A 21,756-nucleotide genomic window follows, 5' to 3' on the forward strand; every position below is an offset into this window, starting at 1 on the left:
GAATATAATTACATAATTGTAACTAAATTTGATTAGTCTAATAGTTAGTTCATTAGTCCCCTTAAGCAAGTGATAGAAGTTCGAATCTCGCTTTCTACATACAGTAACCCATTAACTAGCGACAAACTCTTAAATAAAGCTTCGATCCACGATGAATTAGTCTTTGGCCTACCAGACATCGAATTCCATCTTATGCATGAAACAATTTTTGGCCAATATAAAAAAATAAAACTTTTATCCGCAACGAATTAATTTCTGAATAACGAGAATAAAGAATATGGTAAAAAATAAAAAATAATTATAATTATATAAATTATTTTATACTATTATTTGATCAAAATTAAATTAGAATTTAAATAGTAAAAAAAATGCTAGAGCTTTTGAAGAAAAAATGTGGTAGGTATGGGACCTAGAATTGAATCATAGATTCATAGGTTATAAGAGTAATTATAATTGAAAATTGATTTGATTAAAAATATAATGTGCGCCTGATCCAACAAAAACAAATAAACCAACGACATCCCCCGCTCCTTCGAAGGCATCGTTACACTTTTAAATAAAAACGCTTTTGCGTTTGCCTCTTCAAACTTGCAATTAATCCTTTCATTTCATATTTTTGAACACTCATTCCAAATTGAACCACCTTCCTTTCTAATTAATTAATAATCACGCATTTAATTCTCGGATTTTCATTCATCCATATTTTACTTTTGAAAATAATTGGAGACTAGAAAGTACGCGTTGCATTTCAGTTACACAATTCAAAAGGTTTCATCGTTCATCATTTCTTTGGCTCTCACCTTCGTTCTGCTGCTGCTTCAACTGGTTTTATTTTGACCGTTTGGAACCTTGTGAGTCTCTCTCTCTCTCTCTTCTTCTTTTTGTTTGTTTCTTTTGTAACAAAGAAAATTTCGAATCTGAAAAGGTTTTATTATGATTTGTTTATTTCTTTCTTTTTTGTGTATTGTCAAGTTCACTCACTCAAGAAGCCGCAATCAACTCCCCTGAATTCCAGGTCTTGAGCATTTTCTTCAAAAATAGGGTTTCGTTTTTTTATCCCCGGTTGATTCTTCTATGCAAGTTGATGGATGATAGTATTATCATATTTGTTATCTGTTTAATTTTTTCCCTATTTTTTTTTTTTCCTTTTTAATTCTATCTTATTTTGTTTGGTTGCTTTTTCATCCCCAAATTGGTGAATTTGCAACAATGGTTTGATTTTACCTTGATTGAATTTGTGGTTTACGTCTGCATTGTTGGTTCAGTGAGGCCTGAGTTAAATTGTGGAAAAGCTGGAAATTTGATGAGTTTGAGATAGCAGGCACAGAAAAAAGTCCTACTCATGAAGAAACTATTATTTTTCAAATCCTCTGCATCCAGCGGTGGAGGCAACAATGTAGCTACTCCAAAATCAACAAACAAGCATACATTATGGGAGAATTCATCAGATAATGGAATGAATAGTCAGGCTCATGGAAAAGCTGAAAATTATTCCCAGGGCCCCAAGGGATTGTTCTCCAAATCTCGAAAACAAGTTTCTGATACTCATAGTTCTTGTGCTGGTCCAGCTCTTAGAAGGAGCAGGTCATTTTCGTCCGCTGCCTATCACTTGAAAGATCCAAGTAGATCTCCTTCTAGTAGCATTGCTAGTGATCCGTATCATCAGTTTGAGCATTCGTCTCGGTGAGAGTCAATTACCTTATATCGAAATAATATCTTGACTAAAAAGTTTAATTTATGCATTTTGTTGCTTGTGTTTTGCTCGTTATTTCGTTGAACTTTCTGTGTATCTATCAGTTGTCAGGCTCTTAACTCTGAGAAGCAAAAGAGGGATAAGCCAGCACAATTTGCAGTATCTTCTAACCACAATTCCAATGGATACGAGAGACCTGGGTCCCATAGTTCTTCACGATCCCATCATGATTTATCTGGGAACTCTTCGACTTGCTCTAGCAATGTTTCAACTAAGGTTGTAGACCGTTATATTGATGGGGAGCAGCAACTGGAGGACAGTAGACCCAGGAGCAATTCACATAGTTATAATTCTGGGCATGGAAATTATGGTGTGATGCTGCCCCCAAAAATTCAGCTCACAGCACCTAATTCACCAACAGATGGATCCAAAGATAAACCAAGGGCTCACTCATTCAGAGAAGCCAAAGTTAGTCGTCCTCGCCTCTCATCTCGAGATTGGATGGAAAATGGGTTTGGACATGAATCACCAAGGAGTATTGCAAAAAATGTCATTGAGAGACTTTCTCAGTCTCGTGATCTCTCTAAAGCTAGGTCAAAGGATTTGGATCTTGACAATCCAATCACAATCGAAGATATCTATGCAAGATCAGTGAATGGGCACTATGACTCTGATTTGGATGACACCCCACCAAAAAGTTATTTGTTGGATGAACCATTCAGGATGACAAATGGTTATCATGGCATGAATGGCATTTCTGAGGGTATAAGCTGTGATGAAGTTAATGCTGATGCTGATTCTGATCCAGAACTAATGAGAAGGTCAAGGGAAGCTGAGGAGAGAGTTATTCATCTTTCTAAGACGTTAGAACGAGAAAACTTTTTCCCTGATGGTGGTTATGATGTGCCAACACTGATTCAGACAATCAGAAACCTGGCAGAGGAGAAAATAAGCTTGGCTCTTGAAGTTTCGACCCAACTAAGGTCTCGAATCTCTGACAGAGCATCTGCTAAGGAAGAACTTAGACGTGTAAAGACGGAACAGGAGTTTCGAACTCAACGACTTGAGAAAGAGAAGAACGAGATGCAGTCTGCATTGGAAAAGGAACTGGACAGGAGGTCAAGTGACTGGTCGTTCAAGCTTGAGAAGTTCCAGTTAGAAGAACAAAGGCTCCGTGAACGTGTTAGAGAGCTTGCAGAGCAGAATGTATCACTTCAAAGGGAAGTCTCCTCTTTTGGTGAGAGGGAGATGGAGAGCAAACGTGTGATGGCATACACTGATCAACAGCTCAAGGGATTGACTGAAAAGACAGAGAAAATGAAAGAGGAGATTGTTGATTTGCAGCAAAATCTCTTAGAACTACAAGAGAAATATAAGATAGCAGAAGAAAATCGGGACTGTATTCGAAGGAATTTTGAAGAGAAGGATAAGGAGTGCAAAGAGTTACAAAAGTCCTTAACGAGATTATTAAGGACTTGCAGTGACCAAGAGAAGACAATTGCAGGATTACAAGAGGGCTTTAATGTGGAACTTGAGACAAACAAATCTAAGGAGGGCGTTGATAAGCACATTGCCAAAATGCAAATGGAGCAGATGAGGTTAGCCGGAGTAGAATTGGCCTTGAGAAGGGAACTAGAATCCTACAAGGTTGAAGCAGATTCTCTTCGCCATGAGAATATAATTCTGTTAAACAGATTGAAAGCTGATGGTAAAGAATGTTTTGTCGCAACTTATAAATTAGACAAAGAACTGTGGGCTCGCGTCTGCTGCCTTCAGAATCAAGGCCTAACAATGCTGAATGAAAGCACATCTCTGTGTTCTAACATGATGGAATTCATTAAAGGGAAAGGAAGTCATCTTCGTCAAAATATCCAACTGGATAGAGAAGTCATTGGAAACGGTTTAGATGCGCAGTTTATTCTTGAATCTGAAACAAAAATTCTGGGACTTAAAAGTGGTACTGATCGCTTAACTAGGAGTTTGCAGACAATGTCTTCTTTGATGAACGAAAAGTCAAATCCATTGACTTCTAAATTTCAGTCAGAATGTATAGATGCTGATAAATCAACTCAACTGAATGATCAATCATCTGAGGTGAGGTTCTTCCAGAAAATTTTCTGTTGTATTCAAACTAAACTAATATAGACCTTTACTTGCACTATTGTGTTTATTTATTTTAAACCTTTTTTGAAGTTCCAACTTATTTATTTATTATTTCATTTTCTTTTTTTTTTTTTGGGTGAACTTCTCTGTTCTTATCATATGGAACATGTTGTTTATGTAGGATATACTAAGAACTGAGCTTAAAGCAGAATGTTTGGTAACAAGTTTATTACGAGAAAAGATGTACTCTAAAGAGCTCCAAGTTGAGCAGATGCAAGCTGAACTGGCTACAGCAGTAAGAGGAAATGACATACTTAGATCTGAAGTGCAGAATGCTATGGACAACCTTTCAAGTGTAACACATAAGTTGAAGGACCTTGAACTTCAGGTTACTCAGCTATATTGAAATTTTGTTAAAATTCAGCTAGTGTATATTTGCTTCTTGATGAAATTTTGTCATCTTTGTTAGTATTTTTTTTCTTCCAACGGCTAGTATTTCAACCATTCCCCCAACCCCATGTGAAAAAATGACGTTTTTCCTTGTTTTGGTTCTATTGTAATAGATGATGAAGAAAGATGAGAGTATAAACCACCTTCAAAGTGATCTTCAAGAGGCTATAAGGGAGTTAACAATAACGAGGGGAATGTTGCCCCAAGTGTCAGAGGACAGGGATCGTTGCTGGGAAAAAGTGAAACAGTGTAGTGAGCAGAATATGCTGTTGAAATCAGAGGTCAATGTATTGAAGAACAAGATAGAGACACTTGAAGAAGATATACTTGTCAAGGAAGGTCAAATAACAATCTTGAAGGATTCCCTTGGCAAAAAACCCTTTGATCTCCTTAGTACTGATTCCATGCATGAGTTTTTGATTAGATGATTACACCTGTCGAATCTTGTTCCTATCACTTAGGACAAAGAATTACATTGTTCATAGTTGCCCATAATCCTATATCTCTTCAGAATTGTTGGTCTTCTACAATGTCTTAAAGTTTTTCTTTCTTTTTCCTTTATCGTTTTAGTTTCTTATATACTTGGTGTAAGATTTGGACAGAGAAGTAAAAGAATATATAGAAAGGTCCTTTTTGACCTCTCATCCCTTGAGAGGTTTTATTTTCAGCCTCTACAAGCTTGTTCCTTCACTCATTTCAATTTTTTAATGTTTCATCCTTAACTGATGTGTCCCTTTAGGCTGTGTTTGGTTATTGTTTGAGACACATACACAAATACACAAAAATACATCGATATAAAGATATACAAATTTTATAATGTGTTTGGTAATAATGTACAAGACACACATGTATAAATCAAATGTCAATTTTATTCTCTGTGTCTTATGCATTGATAATTTCAAAAATAATTAGGGAGAAAAAGGTCAAATTTTGTGTCCTATGCATTGTGTCTCCGTGTCTTAGCTTTAAGGAGAAACACTAAATACATGTATTTTGTGTATATCTATGTACCGCCGTATCTATCTAAATCCGTGTCTTAGACAAACAGTAAACATGTACTACCGTATCTAATAATTAGTGTCCATGTCTCAACAAACAAACACAACCTTAGCTATTTGAGGATTCTTGCAAATTGCTGTTTGCTGTTTGTCTTTATGATGAGAAACAAATGCTACAAATCCAAAGTTACTGGAACAAAGACTAATTTCCAAGTACAAATTTTAGAATAGTCCAATACCATTTTTACAAGATAACGCATTCATTGTTTTCATGAGAAGAACATATAATTGATCTTACACCAGAAGTTGTAATACCAATAATGTGACAGCATATATAACCAGGGGTTTATATGAGCCTATCATGGATATAACTACTCTATTTTATCTGTCTCTATTCTATTCTAGTTTGGTATGGTGCTGATAGGCATATACCCTTAACTGGTCCAATTAACAGGAGTTGGCCCCCAAAACTATAATGATGCAGCTTTCCAGAAGTCAATTGGCTTCCTTTGCTGTAACAAAAATGAACATATTCTCTGCATTAGGGAATATAGATTGGAAAAGCTCTACTTCAATAAAAGCAACCCTGAAGCCCATATATTAGTATCACAACTGTTACCTTAGCAATTGGCATCTTCTCCCTTACAGAATCAACCAATGATAAATCAATATCAGCTACCGCAATGCCAGTGGACAATCGATCTGAAACAGAATAATGAAAACGAAGCATGGAAAACCAGTAACTATGGGTTAAGCAACCAGAACACAATGTCAAAACTCAACATCTGAAACATCCAAGATAAACTTCACCAACAAATGTTCTTACCTGGTAATCGGCCAACAACAGTTCCCCAGGGATCGATAATCAATGTATCACCATAACTCTCTCTTTTCTCATTGTGTTTACCAGCTTGTGCAGCAGCTATGACCTGATCAATTCATCAGATCATTTCTAAAAAAAATAAGAGGCTAATAAGAAAACAGTTTAATATATTTCCCGATACACATTTCTTAATAACTTCTATACCTTTAATGTATCGACAATGAATACTTACATAGCATTGATTCTCAATTGCACGAGCACGAAGAAGAATCTCCCAATGTGCTTCACCAGTCACTTTAGTGAACGCTGAAGGAACCAGTAATACCTGAAAAATAAAAGGAGTGGTTTACAAAACATATCTAAGCAGAAAAGAAAGATCTCCATGGAATACCTGTGCTCCATGTTGGAAACGTAACAACTGATAAATCTCTGGAAATCTCAAATCGTAGCAAACAGTGAGGCCCAATCGCCCAATAGGACTGTCTACTGCAACAACATCTTTGCCTGAAACATCAACAGCAGAAGATGTTCATATGAACAAAACCAACTCTCAATACATAGTTGCTAATCTTCTTTATCAACATCCTCCTCCCACAAAAAGGGAAAACTGCAGCTCTGCAGTTTCAGGTAAAAGGAAATATGATCTGAATTACTATAACCAATAGAGGCATGTGAACAGTCCAACTGATCCTTATATTTTCTAGTACGAAAACAGCATGCAAGCCTAAAGGATCCATAGGCTCTTTCTTTTGATTTCAAAAACACTTAGAAAACCAGAAGTTCCAAGGAGGGCTAAAGCAAGACAGAGACTCATCTACTTTTCATACTACCTGCTTCTGTAAATCTACTTTCTTTATATACCCTTCCACCAGGAACATCTACATCAAACCTTCACAAGAGGTAGAGAGAAGAAAAAAAAATGTCATATTGTTTGTACAAACATAACTAGACAAACAAATAGCAATAAATTCCTCATATGGCATGTTATATCTAGGAGTAGATAAATGGGTATTCTCTGTAAGGAACTATCTAATATCAATTATATCATTGTTATCTAACACTAGTAATGCAAGTAGTTGGGCTTCCATTACCATTTTGAGCATTAATTTGTACGTTAGTTTTCAGCTTTGATCAATTGATATGAATGCCCCTATATTTCTCTAATTCTCCCCATTCCCTAATTCTTTTTCCAAATTTCTTGATTTAAACATCACTCACTCACACACTTTCTCTCAAACACATACTCTACACTTGTGTTTGCATGACAAACTTGCAACAATATGCATGCAGATAGTGCAAAAAGAAATCCTCAAAACCACAGTTGATGGAATCAAACACACTATTGACAATAATTTAATAATCTTACAGGTGTATCTTTCTATAAGAACTTCTAATTTCCCCGGTATCATCCACCACGACGTGAGTATTACACAAGTGTTCATCATCAGATCCTTTTTCTTGAAAGCCTCCAAGTGACAACCAAATGCTGGATTCTCTGCAGTGGTTCAGAAGTGGCAACTCAGTTGCATTATCAAAGATGTCTTGGCAGTAGTTATCATCATGCACAAAATGCAAAAACCGCAAAGTAAAACCATCAGCAGCTACTTTATCTTAAAAACACATCACTTCCTAATGCCTATGGTGATATAGGATCATGAGGTACCTTGCCAAAGAGCAATATTTGATCATGAGTGGGCCATTTAAAGGTTCAGCAATGCTAACACTATCTCCATCCTTGGCACCAACATAAGAGAAAGCTTCAGGAAAGCAAAGCAATTTTGCTCCAGCTGATGCTGCTTCCTTCATACCCAGCAAAAGGACTTCAAAGATCAGCATGATAATGATGCCAATAAAACCAACTAATTCTTGAACAAACACAACAAAGGAAAAAAAATTCAAAATTTGTTCCCATTTGGCATTAATCTCTCCCAAACAAAATAAACTATTTGATAAATTGAAGGCAAGCAATATTATATCAAGACTTTCCTCATACCAACAAATAAAGGGGAATGATGAGAGAGAGATACATGCAAATGATAGCAAAATTGTGCAAAATAAAGGGGACCCATAAGATATTAGAGATGAAAGAATGGAACTTTGAGAAGAAAAAGGGAGAATTTCACTTTGACAAGACGTGAGCAAGTGGCGAAATTGGCAGCGAGGTCGTTGATGGAAGTCATCTGAGCGGCTGCGACTCGGACTGAGTTGGACGGCATGGTTGACTCGCCGGACACACAGAAGCGTGGAAGAAGAAGGCGAGTGTAGATTCTACCAATCACATTCACCGGCATGGAAACTAGTTTGTTTCACTTTGTAGGAAGCAATTTAAGGTAATATGTTTTTATAAGATTATAATTAAGATGTTAAAATATTTTAAGTATAATTTTGATAAACTGATCATGTAATTTTAATTAAATCACTTTAATTTTATTATATTGATAGTATAAATATTTTATATATTCATTCAATTATATTTATTTGTTTGGATAACTATTTAAATAATTAATGTAAAAAATAATTATTTTTATTGATTTATCATTATGTAATTAGATGTACGTATAAAATTATTTTACACTGACAGTGTATTAAAATTAAATTCATATTAAATTTAGTTAAATATATTAAATTATTTAATAATTTATGATTATTATTTTTACGTAAAGATGAAAATAATGAATTGTTATTTTTGTACAAATAATTTTGTTTGTTCATATAGAATTTTCAATTATAATTTATATTTCATATGAATATAACATTTATAATTTTATTTACTTGTAAAATCATTGAGATATTTAGTTATTAATTATATTTTTAAGGTAAATACTACTGAAATTCTCAATTATAGGCTAGTATTTTAATTTTGTTATAAATAAAATAAAAATTACATATGTTCATATAAAAACACTACATACATAATAACTAGTTTATCTACACAAAATATAACTAGTTAATAATATAGCAAATTGTAAACTTATTATTTTTAACTTTAGTTTTTTTGAAAAAGTATTGTCAAGATGGCTGCATTACAATTTGAAGTATCAATACAAGATTCAAATTAAACATAGGAGAGAGTTTGTCCCCAAGGTTCAAAACCAGAGCATCTGAAGGAACTGGACAACTAAACATGTCCACCTTAAGGATTATAATCTTACACACAATACAATATATATGGTAGCAAATTAAACTAGCAGTATGATTATGTGAATCAACAACATAATCACCATGCTTCCTTTTATATGTATGAATAAAAATATTACTGCTGTGATGGAAATTTGTAAGATATATGTAAATACTTCAATGACGATGTTTTCACATAAAAATTATATTGTGAATTGTTAGATAGTTCAATCAATATATTTAGTTAAATATATCAATTTATCTAATAATTTACAATGTGATATTGATATGAAGATATCATTAACTAAAGTATCTACTTTTGAAAATTACCTTATGTTTGATAATAAACTTGCTCCAACACAGTCATTCTAGACAAGTCAAACATGAAAAAGAAAAATAAAAAAAAAATCAAACACAAGCATGCATACACCAAAATATTTCAAAGCAACGTACTACGACATAACATTCAGTTTTCAATAAAGAATTAAGTAGTTGAAAACATAAATTATATAAACAAAGTGAAGAACACAGAGATATCAGTATATAAACCTGGCAGCCTTAATGTAAAAAGAAAATCTGGTTACAAACAAAAAAAAAAATCAGCTACTAAATAAGTTACATGTTAAATTACAAAATATATATTGAAAATAAATTAAATAATATATGTATTTATATATAAATACAAAATAACTAATTTAGTTATTTTTTTTGTGTGCACATATTATTTTTTAAAATAAATTGATAATGATGGGAAGTGATCAATATTTAATAGGTACTAATAAATGTAAGATTTGTATAATTATACTCTAATTAAGATATCTTAGATTCAGGTATTAGAAATATCAATTTTTTTATGTATTATATAATAAATAATATTTTAGAAGAGAAAATTATGCAATAAACATATTTACATAGACCATAAACCGATTCTTTTGAGATTCTAAAAATGCCCATGAAGTCAATTATGCAAAGTTACAAGATAGATAAAAAAGAAATTTCAGCATTTTACATATTATTAGCATTCTATTATGCCAAAAGGATCCTTAATTAAACTTCTGATTCTGCAGCTGAAAGATTTATGGTGCATCTTTAATTTTTTTCCCCCTTGTCTTTGCTTCTGATCTATATGACAATTTACACATCTTACTTATTAATTGCTGCAACAGATATTGAATGATGACTAATAGATAATTTGTGAAGACAGATTTATGTGTTTATTAAGAAAAGTTAGAGAATTTCTCCCTCAATAAAACATAATTAATTAATCTTGACAGAAAGAATAAAAATACTATACATGCATATGATATATGGCAAAATCATAACTTTGAGATTGATAAATATATAAACAAAAGATGAAGCTCTAAGCATAATAAGTTTCCACAGGTTATATATTAATAACAATGAATTCATGTTACACAATTCCGATTTACATTATTATTACATGCATTGAGCTTGAACTTAAGAAGCAATGTCCCCTTTCCAGTCAAACCAAGTTGATGTTCATAATCATCTTCATTTCCATCTTTACCCTCATCACAACCCTTTACCTCATCATTTTCAGAATAAGGCCCCATTTGCAGCTGCTGCTGATGAGATCCTTCAATGGCAGCTGCATAATAAAACTTGTTCATCCTATAGATCTCTTCTACTGTACAATGCCTTGCATCAGCTAAAATATCCGCCATTGATCGTTTCTTGCATCTCCCTCTACGCCTTCTGCGTTTATCTTTCACTCCTTTATTAGACAATAATGATACCATTCTTGGACTTGGACTAGTTTTATGAACATGAATTGATGAACTTATTGGTTGGATATCAAGTACTTCATCATCTTCTGCTACATTATTAGTGACAGGAACAATGCAATTATTGTATTGATTATCATTATTCCCCTCTTCATCATCATGAAATGAGGTGCCATAGTCATTATTCTTGATATTGCTATGTGTTTTGCAAAACTCAAAACCATCTTTGCTATCATCACCGTTATTACCATGGGAGTGGATCAAGTTCTTTGAAGAACAACCTTTGAGTGATTCATCTTCACAAGTTTGTGGTGAAAACAATGGTGGCAACACATCCCTGATATCGATGCCGCGGCTTAAACACATGTGCAAGTACCTCTCAGGAAATGGCCAGCTATGGAAGATGCTTCTATGACGCCAAGCAAGAGCATATTGTCTGCATTATTGAAGCATAACAATATATACATACATCATTATCACTTTAATTATTCATTAATCTTTTAACTATGGCATATACATCAACAATTTTTAACCAGATACCAAAAATTGTTCATGTTTAATTATAACAATATTTCAAAAACAATAAGAGAGATGCAAAGCAAAGAGCAAAGAGCAAAGAAACGAAAATAGAGAGTTAAACAGAGAATAATCATAAGCTTAAGTGGTGTAAGAAAGAGCACAAAAAACCTACAACTAACAACCACTTCAAAGCATAGAAGCTAAATATAGTGTAAATCAAGAAACAAATCCGAATATGGAACATGCAATAATGGGATAATAATATGTTAATATTAATAAAAGAAATTACTATACTTTTAATAGATACTCTTATGGTGACATTTCTTTGAAGTACCTTATAGAGAAGGGTTTAACATCTGCTTCTGCGTTCGTTTTCTCAGAACCCAATTCTTGTTGCAGAGATTTCGAATCCGCAGGTGGATTTTGTTGGTGGGACGACATTGTTTCCTACAAAGATTGCAACTTTGAAATTCGATCGCAGAATAGTCACTGCAAATTAATAATTTAACGAAAACCTAAGCAATCCCAGTTTCTGTTTATAGCTTCTGGAGTCTAAACGTAGATGCAGACCAAAAACTCCATAAAATCACCGAGTCTCGTAGCTGAGAGCGCAATACCCTCGAGCAGAAAAAGACAAAAATCAGAGTCTTTGGGGGCGCAGAATATGCATGTGGGTACCCCAAAAGATGCAAAATTTATGCAGAGAACTCGAAGAAGAGAGGATAGCGAAACATGAAACTTTTGGAGGGTTACGCTGTTGAACAACACTACAGAGTCAAGGTGGAAACTTGGAGTTTCAGAGGAGTGAAAAGACCAAAAGGGTCAAGAAAACTAGGTTACAAAATGGAGGGGGGACATAATCACATAACCACGATTTGAATGTCCAAAAGAAATGGAAAAAAAAAAAGAAAGAGAGAGAAAGGAATGAGTAAACTGAATGAGAAGTGAAGTGAAGTGGAGTTAGCAGGATTTCAATAGTCACTTTTTTGGTGCTTTCTTTTTTTTTTCTCTAATTCTTCTTTTATTGGTGTTTTTGTTTTGGTCTTGGTTGTAGTTGACTTCATTTTAATTTGTACAACTAACAGTGTAACTAAGGGAGGATTACTTGAGTTAATTAATGTTAATCTTTGCTGCTATTTATACAATAGAGAAAAGAGAAAGCTTTTAGTGGGATATGGAAGCCACTCCTTAACCCTTTAATAAGCACCTTAAAAACAGGACACACCCAAAAGCTTGGCTTGTCCAAAACGCTCATCATATACTACAGAATTTGTTATGCATGAAAGTTTCAACTAAGATTGAGAAAAGTGGAAACTTGGACGAAAATATGAACTCGGTTGTGTATATCTGCAAATGATTAGGACAGAAGCTAGAGTCTGATTGAGCAGAAATAAATATATCAGTTTCTTTTCTTTGTATTAAGACAGAAGCATATTGTAATTGAGGTAATGGAAATGGCAAGATTAAATATGTGTGAACAAGTGTGCCAGAGAGTCTCTCTCTCTCTCTCTCTCTCTCCCCCCTCTGCAGGAGAATAAGGTACAAAAACACCTGAACAGAAAGAGTCTCAGATATTTTTCTTGTTTAGGGGAAAACGTGCATGTGCTATATCTCCTTATTGTATGCTTCTATTAGCAAGCTTTACTCAAGAGTCAAGAACATTGAATTTAGTTACTTTACTATATATATACCAACCATAGAATGTAACATCATTTTGATTTTTCAATGGCTTATTCTGAAATCTGACAATGGCAAGACACATATGTAGTACTGCAGGTTATTAGGAACGTATAAACTAATTTAGTCGAGTTTTGTTTGGTAATTATATACTATGTGACAAATTTCTGATATAGAAAGTTTCAGCAACTTCTGATTTTCCAGAGATCAGAGAGATATATTCAAAATCAAAATATTCTAAGCTCTCTCCTGCATCTACGGCTTTAGTGGTTTGGGACATTGAAAACAAAAGAATAAAGAACAAAATTCATGAACGTAATAATTAGACTCCAAGTACAAGGCTAAAGAATTAATATAGGCATAAAAAGTATGAAATTGCAATAAAAATTGCAGATGTGTAACTACTGAAGGATAGTTTGTTTACACAGCGAAGAAATACTGAGTTTAATTATTTGTGGTACTGTCAAAGAAAAAGAAACATGTAGCTTTTGAACTTATGAGGAATTATTAGGTAGCTTATTTTATTAGCATTAAGGAAAAGATAATGTCTGATAATGTGAAATATTTTTTGTGGCACATACGTAATTAAGCTTCTATGGTAATTAAGCATGTGATCATATTTTTAAGGTTCAATATATATAAGTTTTTAATACGAATTCCTTATTATATATCATATAGCTAAGGCCTGAAAGTAAAAACGTATGCAAGGAAACAAAGCAAAGCTAATTATTAAATGCTTAACAGATTAAAGTAGGCCACACCATGCTATTTTAACTGTGCATGGGACATTGCTGAGAGATGTGTTTTCTTCATTTATAATTAATCAAGATCCTCTCATAATAAAGTTCTTCAAAAGTTGGATTGATGATCAGATATAATACAAATATACAAACTTTGATCGAAGGGTAAAACTGATGTGTATGTTCATATATACATATATAGGTGTTATTTGAAATGAATGTAAAATAATTAGTATTATTCATCATGATGCATGTTTGCAGCAGGGACATATCTATCTATCTATCCATCATTTATCCAATATTTACTGATCCAAATTGCTCTTATTATCATATTATGCATGTATTGATGATTATTTTTTCAAACAAATATTAAAATTGATGTGATTTGACTTTATAAATTTTTTATATATAGTGATATATTAGATATATGTAATCGTGGATGTTGTACTGTGTGGGCACATTATATATCTTTGTCTTGTTGAATAATCTCTCTTTTCTTAAGACACAAGCTACACACCCTTTGTCATGTTCTCATACTTTTACTTGATCTGGGTATCTAGGAGTGTCATAAGGAAGAAATTAAAGACTATATATGGAAGTATATAACACCTTTCTTTTGTTCATCAAGGCTAATTAAAGAAGAATATATCAACATAAAATAAGAAAAAGAAGTTTACAAGAAAAAGTTTATAAATTCTGTTGGGTGAAATGACCCTCAATGGTTCTGACGACTATAAATTAAAGTTGTTGCAAACTTTTTGCAGTTAAATAATTTTTGCAAAAACTCGTTACTATATAACTTGGATATAGTGTATATATGTGTAAATAATGCATACATATACATATATATGAATACGACTATGTTATATATACTAAAATCAGTCACCAATATAAAATATATGTTAGAATATAAATATATTTTTAAAATAAATTAAACTACATATGTATTTATACACAAATATATTAATGATTGGTTTTAGTAATTGATTTTGGTGTTATTCTTGATATAAATGAATATGATAGCAAAGTAATCCATAATTATCATGAGATAATAAAATACAGAGCGTGAAACACATTATACGTACTGTGACTCGCTCCATCTTAGTTCAAAATTGCAACACTAGCACGTTGCTGAGTTGATTTTTTTATTCTTTTGGTTACTACTGAGTTGATCTTAATTTAGCGAGTTAGAGATATGGGCTTTTACCTTCGGGCATTTTGGGCCTCTTGATTATGGACTGACCCTCATGGATTTTGAGTTTTTCGGATATGGGCTTGTTGGGCTCTTGATTATGGGGCCCACGGATGATTTTACCAGCTACAATCGACTGAATAAGGAGGAAATCAGTTTTTGAACGTCATCACCGGTGTCTCTGCGGCTGAGTCTGTAGGTTTCGAGAATCTGGATTGAAGCGAATCAATCAGAACCAAAACCCTAAAAGCCGCGATGCCGAAGAAGATGGGAGTGAACACGAAGGCGGAGGTGGCCAGGGCTCGGAAGAGTGCCGTCGAATCGGAGCGAAAGGAACGAGAGACTCGTGCGAAGGAGGAGGAATACTGGCGCGACGCGGAGGGTCCGAAGTCGCGGGCGGCGAAGAAGAAGGAGGAAGAAGCGGATAAGAGAGCGGAGGCAGCGGAGGAAGAGTACGAGCGGCTGGTGCTGGTTTCCAACACGAATCGCGACGATTCCGTGATCGAAGCTCGATCTGTGGATGATGCAATCGCTCAGATGAGCATCGGTGACACCTCCTTGCCACCTGATAGGCATCCCGAGAGGCGCCTCAAGGCCTCCTTCAAGGTAACCACCTCCTCCTTCAAGATTCTCTCCGATTAGGGTTTTTGATCTGAAAATCTTCAATGTTATGCATTGCAGGCCTTTGAGGAAGCTGAGCTCCCCAAATTGAAGGAAGAGAAACCTGGCCTCACTCACACTCAATACAAAGACCTCATCTGGAAGCTCTGGAAGAAATCTCCTGACAATCCTCTTAATCAAGTTAGTAATAATTCTCTATTCTAATTTTTCATTGATTCGTAAACCCTGAATCTCAATAAGCTGACTCTTGCGCTTATGCGCAGATTGCAGAATGAGTGAGTTATCAATGGAAAGCAGATTAAGCATTCTTACAGAACATTGCATTCACTCCAAGTTCGTATTTAGCTCATAAAACTCAACATCCTCAGATATTGTTGTAGAAGAGAGTGTGAAGAGTGAGAGTTGTTCCGTAAACCAGCTAAGTAGTGTCTTTTCATGTGTCCTTACTCTGCTATATGTATATTAATTGGATCATAAGAATTATCTACTTCCTGTGTCTTATTTGGGCATTAATAATAGCAAATATCCTGTTTGAGAGCCATCAATGAATGGGAAACATTATGTGTGAATAATAGGGTGATGCCAATTCTTCTGTGCATTCTAGTAGTTAAGGTTTTGTAACAATTTGGATCTTCTCAGGTCCAAAATAAATATGATAAGGTCACTCATCTGTACCATGCAGTATGGAGTCACTAAAAATGGCGGCAATAGTTGAAATATTGGTGTGTCTAATTTGGTCTTTACTACTAAAAAGTGGGTTCTGATGATTAAAGTTGGCTCATTGTGATTTCAGCATTCGATGAAGCAACTTTAGAGCTTAGAGCATAGGCCTTAGGGTTTGAAACAATAACCTTTTTGCAGCTGAATAATAACTTGTGCATTCGAAATCCCCATTCGTTTGTTACTGAATCCAAGAACTCGCCGGTTATCATGTAAAGTAGTAAAGCAGTGCTCTCGCTTGCTGGAACGTTACTGTCAAATGGTGGAACAAGTCAAGCGTAGGCCTTGTTTGAGAATAGTTTCAAGTAGCTCTAAGAAGTTTACGACTTAATATCCGATTCTTGAGTTCATTCCAGTGCTTAGCATCAAGCTGCCAAGGTCGTTCAATACTGATGGTGCCAGAAAAGGCAGGTTCTTGAAAAATAATAATTAAAGTATAAAAATTTTATGTATACACAAAAATAAACTACTAGATTAATCATTATATATTTTTATATAAAAACGTGTTATTTTTTATACTTTTAATATATATTTTGTATTTTAATATATATTTTTTATATATAATTAATTTAGTGGTTAATTTTTTATGTATACATAATATAATTAAATATTGAAAATGTGCAAAATAAATACACAAATACATGATAACTTGTTTTTAATATATACATAGCATTTTTAGTTAGATATTTTTAATAAGAAATAAAAAAATAGCTATTGTAAATTTTTTTCATAAAGTCAAAGATCCGAAATAAATAAATAAATTTCGACTGTTGCTTGTTAAAAAAATTGTGTACTTCGATGTTTATCACACGACAATGAAGCTCTCGTTTATTACAATGGTGATCCTATTGTATGTAGAAAATTATTTGCAACCAATTCTCATTTAACTTGCAATAATACAACTAGTCTTGCATAAGTTCTATAGGCTTAATAAACGCTCACATAAATGAGATCCAGATTGCTCAATAAACTCAACCCATATCCGCTTAGAATATGTTCTAAGCCTTTGTGCATCTGTGCCAACTCTCCTTGGCATCTATCTAATTTATTCAAGTCTTTGGTGTTGACATGGTGGTTATCCAAGAAAAAAAATTCCATGCGCTCTAATCAGAGTATTCCTATAAACATCTTGAAAATGGGAGTAAAACGGGACACAAAGGGAAACAGAAATTGAAGAAAGAAGGGAAAGGGGAAGAAATATAATTGTACATTATTATTCCACCGTGAAATAACGTCGAAATCCTATCCCTTATTCCGGATAGCTGATTCTTCTGGAATTTTTAATGCGAACATAATAAAATCACCCTTTAACTGCTTAAGGCAGCCAATCAGAATACCATTTCAATGAATATACAAAAACAAAACAAAACTCCGTAACAAAAATGTGTTAAATAACAAACCCGAAAACTAGATATCAAGGGACATTATATGAAGGAGCAGGCAAAAATGGAAAAGGGGCAGCTGAGGCGTACGCTACTGGTGGCCGAGCTTGTCTCTGATTGGATTGTCTCTCCATCTTCTGGTTACCATTTTCATCTTCCAGCTCTATAGTCTCTGCAGAGGATGAAGACTTCATGAAACTCTTTGCATTGTCTTCTAAAGGTTGTTGGTTATCAGAACGACGATGAATTAAAAGCCCGGACATAAACACAGGAAGATAAAGAAGGCTGGCATGGAACATTCTTCTAGCCTTTTCTCTAGTGCGGTCTCTGTAGAATGAAAATGCCGCAGCACTTATTGCAAGGGTAAGTGCAGTGGACTCGAGACAGAACCATTCAGAGGTCACACCCCCTGTTAAAAGACGCAAAAACATGAGTCTCATTATTCTTCTTGTTGCCAAAGCACTCACTACTGACATGTACCAAAATGGTGAATATTATAGTCATCTTAAGGAACCAACTGCTACAATGATGTCTATTGATTTGATTAAGTATATGAACTTCTATTATTATAAAAAGAAAACTAAAATTTAACACAACTCTCTAAATTTTCAAGCCAAAATCAGAATCTTATGCAAGACGAAAAGGATGCTCATGAGGTTTTGCAGGAAAGGATATTTTGTAAGATATCCTATCATGGTACCAGTACCATGATCAATATTCGCACCAAATAACTAATAGAAGAAAAAGATCACGGAAAAGAGCATTTAATAAAGCACTTCGACTAGAAGAAAATATCAACTCACAATCATAAGCTAAGAACCCCAAAGGTATAAGATATATTGAGTTCCTCAAAGCCACAAGTGCTGTTCTCCGCCCAGATTCATCAGCAAGAGAGTACATCTTAAACCTAAATTTGCAATGCACACTCATAAACGTTAATAAGCAAATAAGGTGTTGCCATATAGCTAATAGTTTTTGGACCATCTTTAAATGATTGCAAGATAAAACCGAAATTCACCAAAATAAACAAAGATATAAGAACGTACCCTCCTGCAGCATAATCATCCCGGCACATGTAGGCAAGGGCCATAAAATGAGGTAACTGCCAAAAATACAAAGCAGCTGGAAGAATCATTGCATTTAGGCAAATATCACCAGAAGCTGCAGCCCATCTGGTATCAAGAAGCCAAAATCAATATGGATACCATATTCGTTCATCACATAGTATGCCAAGCTAGTATAGGGGCTCACACACATCCATACAGATAACACACCAAAGCATAAAAGGGATAGTGAAACAGGAGCATGAATCATATTAGGATTTAATGACTAAAGTAGATGATTGACTTAGAAGCCAGACGTTTAGGGGTAGGCTCCCCTTGAAAGATAAATCAATGTTATGTATATCTCTCAAGCATTTTGAAACTTACAACACATAAGAAAGACAAAAGAAAATTTAAAGATAGTTAATTGTTTACCCCAGAAGTGGTGGAATAGCTCCGACAACAGCCCCCACCCATGTATTAACAGGATGAATCTGCTTCAACGGAGTATACACGAATGCATACAAAACAAGGTTGGAAGCAGCAAGGCCAGCAGCCAACAAATTAGCCTGGAAAAACCTTGTCAGAAAGATGCAATATTAGTCCCCCAATCCAAATCACATCAATCAAACGCTCGCTAAGCAATGTATTTACTATTTGGAGTTTCATTTTCATACTTCCATTGCTGATAGAGTTAACAAGTTTTACAGTATGATCCAATCAAATACCTGTGATTGTAAAACTTCTAAGAGCGAGTGATCATAGCAAATAATCGTGTACAACAATTTTTTAGTGCATACAAATGAAGAAAGGAGCAAATGCATTGGAAGTACCTGAGTGGCAAGGAGTGCAGTGCCACCTAAACCAACAGAGGATGCCCATCCAACTGCGTGAGGTATTGAAATTCGTCCTGAAGGTAGAGGCCTTCGACTCGTTCTCTTCATTTTGGCATCATTTTTTACCTCAAAAACCTGATTGAGAGAGTTGGCGGAAGCAGCAACCATCATGGTACCCATACAGGTCCAAGAGAGAGCGGAAAGATCAACAGCACTCGTGCTTCCGAGGACAAATCCGGTGCCAGATGTCGCAACCACGAGCATGCTGCAATTTCATTGATTGATTCTAATTCCAAATCCCTAAAAATGAATTGAGGAAATTGAATAATAGGAATAGGAAGAGAGTGTGGAAACCTTAGGCGAGCTTTGGAGAGCTGCCAATAGCAGGTGGCATAGTGGCGGGTCAACGAGACCAAGTCGGTGGTCGTCTTCGTCGCCGTCGCCGGAGCTGAGAGATCTGCTGCGGGGGAGTGCAGTTGACGGTAATGACGTGTCAGATAATTGTGATTAGTATTATGATTGATGAATTTCGATTTCGAATAGAAGGGGAAGAATTCCTTCCTCAACTTCAACCTCATCCTCAACACACCCACTCTCTTCTTTTCTGAAACTGGTTTTCTTCTCTTCCCTTTCCTTCGCTTCTTCTTCTCTTTTCTTTTCTTCTCTTCTTTTTTGTATTATTAAACTTTTTCACGAAAGTAAATTTCAGTGTGTGTTTTGTGTATTTGGGTATTGGGGCGCTTAGAGGCTCATATTTTTAGTTATGAATTTGGAAAGATAATAGTCAATCCATCCCTAAAAAATCACTTATTTTTTATTTTTGTTTTTATATTATTTTTTTAATTATTTTTTAAATAATGTTCATTCTTTCATTAGTTTTTTGACACTATCGTTAAAGGTTTATTAACCTAAAACGTAAAGTAACAGCACAATATAGTAAACGATATGATTTTATACTTAAAATAGTGTGGGATTCTTATTCACTCTCACTCTCACTCTCATTCTCTACTTCCCTAATCCATAACCTACCATCACGAAAACAAAAAAGATCGCAATATCATTCACAACCATTAAAGTAGTTATAGAGCATTATTAGTGTGTCCGTTCTAAAACTTGGAATGTATTAAATCAACAACACAACAAGCGCTATCCAATTTCCATTAACCCTGTTTTGGTTCCTATGAAAACTCTCCAATATGATAAACCAAGGATTTTCATCAATGATTGGTCAAACACAGCAATAGATCGTGAAATTAATGATACCAACAACAAGAATTTTATTTCATCAATTGGAAAATTGTCCCTCTCATCTTTTGATTTATTAATGCATGGAAAGTGGATATATGCATGAAGAAGTGGGCTTATGCTTAATGGAAGAGGCATGACCAGAAGAGAACAACACAAGCAATGACAAAAAATCTGGCTTATCGAATTGGCTCACACTAACCCCTTGGGTAGCTTCAAGCGTTCAACCACCACTCCTAGTGGTCCACTAGCTGAAGTTCTAATGCCAAGTACAGTCACTTCAATCAATGATGGTGCCGCCACTACTTCCAATTCGAATCTGTCGTCTTCGGCTAGGACAATGTTGTCATCTCCATATGGGGTATTTCACAAGACACTTACTTGCCTCATTGTTCTTCCTTCTTCGCATGGAGGAGCTCGAAACATATAACTACTATGTGAGTGAGACAGTAGAAGTGAAGCGGGGACGTGAGGCCAACTTCGGATGTCGCACGGCGTCATCGGCGGCAGCAGCAGAGTCATTGACGGCAAAAGCGGAGTCAGCGGAGGCAGCAGAGGCGTCAGCAGTGACAGCGCGAGCAGAGGCGTTGGTAACGGGAGCAGAGGCATGGGTGGAGGAAACGGAAGCAAAGTCGTTGGTGGCGACAGGACCGATCGTAATCGAGCCAGTGGCAGCAAAGCCGTTGCCAAGGAGGATGGAGGATTCGCGCAATGTTCCACCATGAAGGAGCAGGAGAAGACGATCAGTGAGGGAATTTTGGTAGGAAATCGGGTCGGATAGTGGTTAGGGTTCGTTCTCTCGAGTTTGGGCCTGCCTTGGTTCTAAGCCTTGACCAAAAAGAAAAATGTAAC

General features: G+C 35.0%; 5 protein-coding genes across 8 annotated transcripts; 2 read left to right on the forward strand and 3 right to left on the reverse strand.

Annotated features, from left to right (window-relative positions):
- The first annotated feature begins 527 nt into the window (after positions 1–527).
- Positions 528–4,915, forward strand: LOC107467666 (uncharacterized). Of its 4 annotated transcripts, none has more exons than XM_016086820.3 (6): positions 528–851; positions 973–1,015; positions 1,266–1,683; positions 1,798–3,787; positions 3,978–4,184; positions 4,360–4,915. In XM_016086820.3, exons 3-6 carry the CDS (start codon positions 1,343–1,345, stop codon positions 4,672–4,674), a joined length of 2,853 nt encoding a protein of 950 aa, XP_015942306.1. In that variant the 5' UTR covers positions 528–851; positions 973–1,015; positions 1,266–1,342; the 3' UTR covers positions 4,675–4,915. The 4 variants fall into 4 exon arrangements, with proteins under 4 accessions (XP_015942306.1, XP_015942305.1, XP_020987150.1 ...); XM_016086819.3 differs by having other exon boundaries at positions 1,322–1,683; XM_021131491.2 differs by lacking the exon at positions 973–1,015.
- A 510-nt stretch (positions 4,916–5,425) lies between these two features.
- LOC107467667 (deaminated glutathione amidase, chloroplastic/cytosolic) lies at positions 5,426–8,381 on the reverse strand. The gene is made up of 9 exons (XM_016086821.3): positions 8,191–8,381; positions 7,731–7,867; positions 7,434–7,562; positions 6,898–6,956; positions 6,459–6,571; positions 6,300–6,392; positions 6,071–6,173; positions 5,864–5,946; positions 5,426–5,756 (listed from the first exon to the last, which is right to left on the reverse strand). Exons 1-9 carry the CDS (start codon positions 8,356–8,358, stop codon positions 5,715–5,717), a joined length of 927 nt encoding a protein of 308 aa, XP_015942307.1. The 5' UTR covers positions 8,359–8,381; the 3' UTR covers positions 5,426–5,714.
- Positions 8,382–10,537: 2,156 nt separating this feature from the next.
- Positions 10,538–12,361, reverse strand: LOC107467669 (uncharacterized). Its single transcript, XM_016086822.3, has 2 exons — positions 11,783–12,361; positions 10,538–11,365 (listed from the first exon to the last, which is right to left on the reverse strand). The coding sequence occupies exons 1-2, from the start codon at positions 11,887–11,889 to the stop codon at positions 10,591–10,593; spliced, it is 882 nt and encodes a 293-aa protein (XP_015942308.1). The 5' UTR covers positions 11,890–12,361; the 3' UTR covers positions 10,538–10,590.
- Positions 12,362–15,221: 2,860 nt separating this feature from the next.
- Positions 15,222–16,250, forward strand: LOC107467720 (uncharacterized). Its single transcript, XM_016086889.3, has 3 exons — positions 15,222–15,663; positions 15,739–15,858; positions 15,942–16,250. The coding sequence occupies exons 1-3, from the start codon at positions 15,313–15,315 to the stop codon at positions 15,951–15,953; spliced, it is 483 nt and encodes a 160-aa protein (XP_015942375.1). The 5' UTR covers positions 15,222–15,312; the 3' UTR covers positions 15,954–16,250.
- Positions 16,251–17,568: 1,318 nt separating this feature from the next.
- LOC107467715 (protoheme IX farnesyltransferase, mitochondrial) lies at positions 17,569–20,375 on the reverse strand. Its single transcript, XM_016086881.3, has 6 exons — positions 20,014–20,375; positions 19,657–19,924; positions 19,259–19,392; positions 18,827–18,952; positions 18,584–18,687; positions 17,569–18,189 (listed from the first exon to the last, which is right to left on the reverse strand). Exons 1-6 carry the CDS (start codon positions 20,235–20,237, stop codon positions 17,813–17,815), a joined length of 1,233 nt encoding a protein of 410 aa, XP_015942367.1. The 5' UTR covers positions 20,238–20,375; the 3' UTR covers positions 17,569–17,812.
- Between the last annotated feature and the right edge of the window lie 1,381 nt (positions 20,376–21,756).

Source organism: Arachis duranensis, chromosome 9, assembly GCF_000817695.3.
Source record: "Arachis duranensis cultivar V14167 chromosome 9, aradu.V14167.gnm2.J7QH, whole genome shotgun sequence".
NCBI lineage: Eukaryota > Viridiplantae > Streptophyta > Magnoliopsida > Fabales > Fabaceae > Arachis > Arachis duranensis.

Excerpts from the sequence above, each read along its gene's own strand:
- LOC107467666 (XM_016086820.3), top strand. The coding sequence starts at position 1,343 with ATGAAGAAACTATTATTTTTCAAATCCTCTGCATCCAGCGGTGGAGGC. Across the intron at positions 3,788-3,977 it reads TGAATGATCAATCATCTGAG|GATATACTAAGAACTGAGCT; the intron begins GTGAGGTTCTTC and ends TTGTTTATGTAG. Across the intron at positions 4,185-4,359 it reads TGAAGGACCTTGAACTTCAG|ATGATGAAGAAAGATGAGAG; the intron begins GTTACTCAGCTA and ends CTATTGTAATAG.
- LOC107467667 (XM_016086821.3), bottom strand. The coding sequence starts at position 8,358 with ATGCCGGTGAATGTGATTGGTAGAATCTACACTCGCCTTCTTCTTCCA. Across the intron at positions 7,563-7,730 it reads AAATATTGCTCTTTGGCAAG|AGAATCCAGCATTTGGTTGT; the intron begins GTACCTCATGAT and ends GAACCACTGCAG. Across the intron at positions 5,947-6,070 it reads TGTTGTTGGCCGATTACCAG|ATCGATTGTCCACTGGCATT; the intron begins GTAAGAACATTT and ends ATTCTGTTTCAG.
- LOC107467669 (XM_016086822.3), bottom strand. The coding sequence starts at position 11,889 with ATGTCGTCCCACCAACAAAATCCACCTGCGGATTCGAAATCTCTGCAA. Across the intron at positions 11,366-11,782 it reads GTTAAACCCTTCTCTATAAG|ACAATATGCTCTTGCTTGGC; the intron begins GTACTTCAAAGA and ends TCAATAATGCAG.
- LOC107467720 (XM_016086889.3), top strand. The coding sequence starts at position 15,313 with ATGCCGAAGAAGATGGGAGTGAACACGAAGGCGGAGGTGGCCAGGGCT. Across the intron at positions 15,664-15,738 it reads GCCTCAAGGCCTCCTTCAAG|GCCTTTGAGGAAGCTGAGCT; the intron begins GTAACCACCTCC and ends TATGCATTGCAG.
- LOC107467715 (XM_016086881.3), bottom strand. The coding sequence starts at position 20,237 with ATGAGGTTGAAGTTGAGGAAGGAATTCTTCCCCTTCTATTCGAAATCG. Across the intron at positions 19,925-20,013 it reads CTCTCCAAAGCTCGCCTAAG|CATGCTCGTGGTTGCGACAT; the intron begins GTTTCCACACTC and ends ATGAAATTGCAG. Across the intron at positions 19,393-19,656 it reads CTGCACTCCTTGCCACTCAG|GCTAATTTGTTGGCTGCTGG; the intron begins GTACTTCCAATG and ends AGGTTTTTCCAG.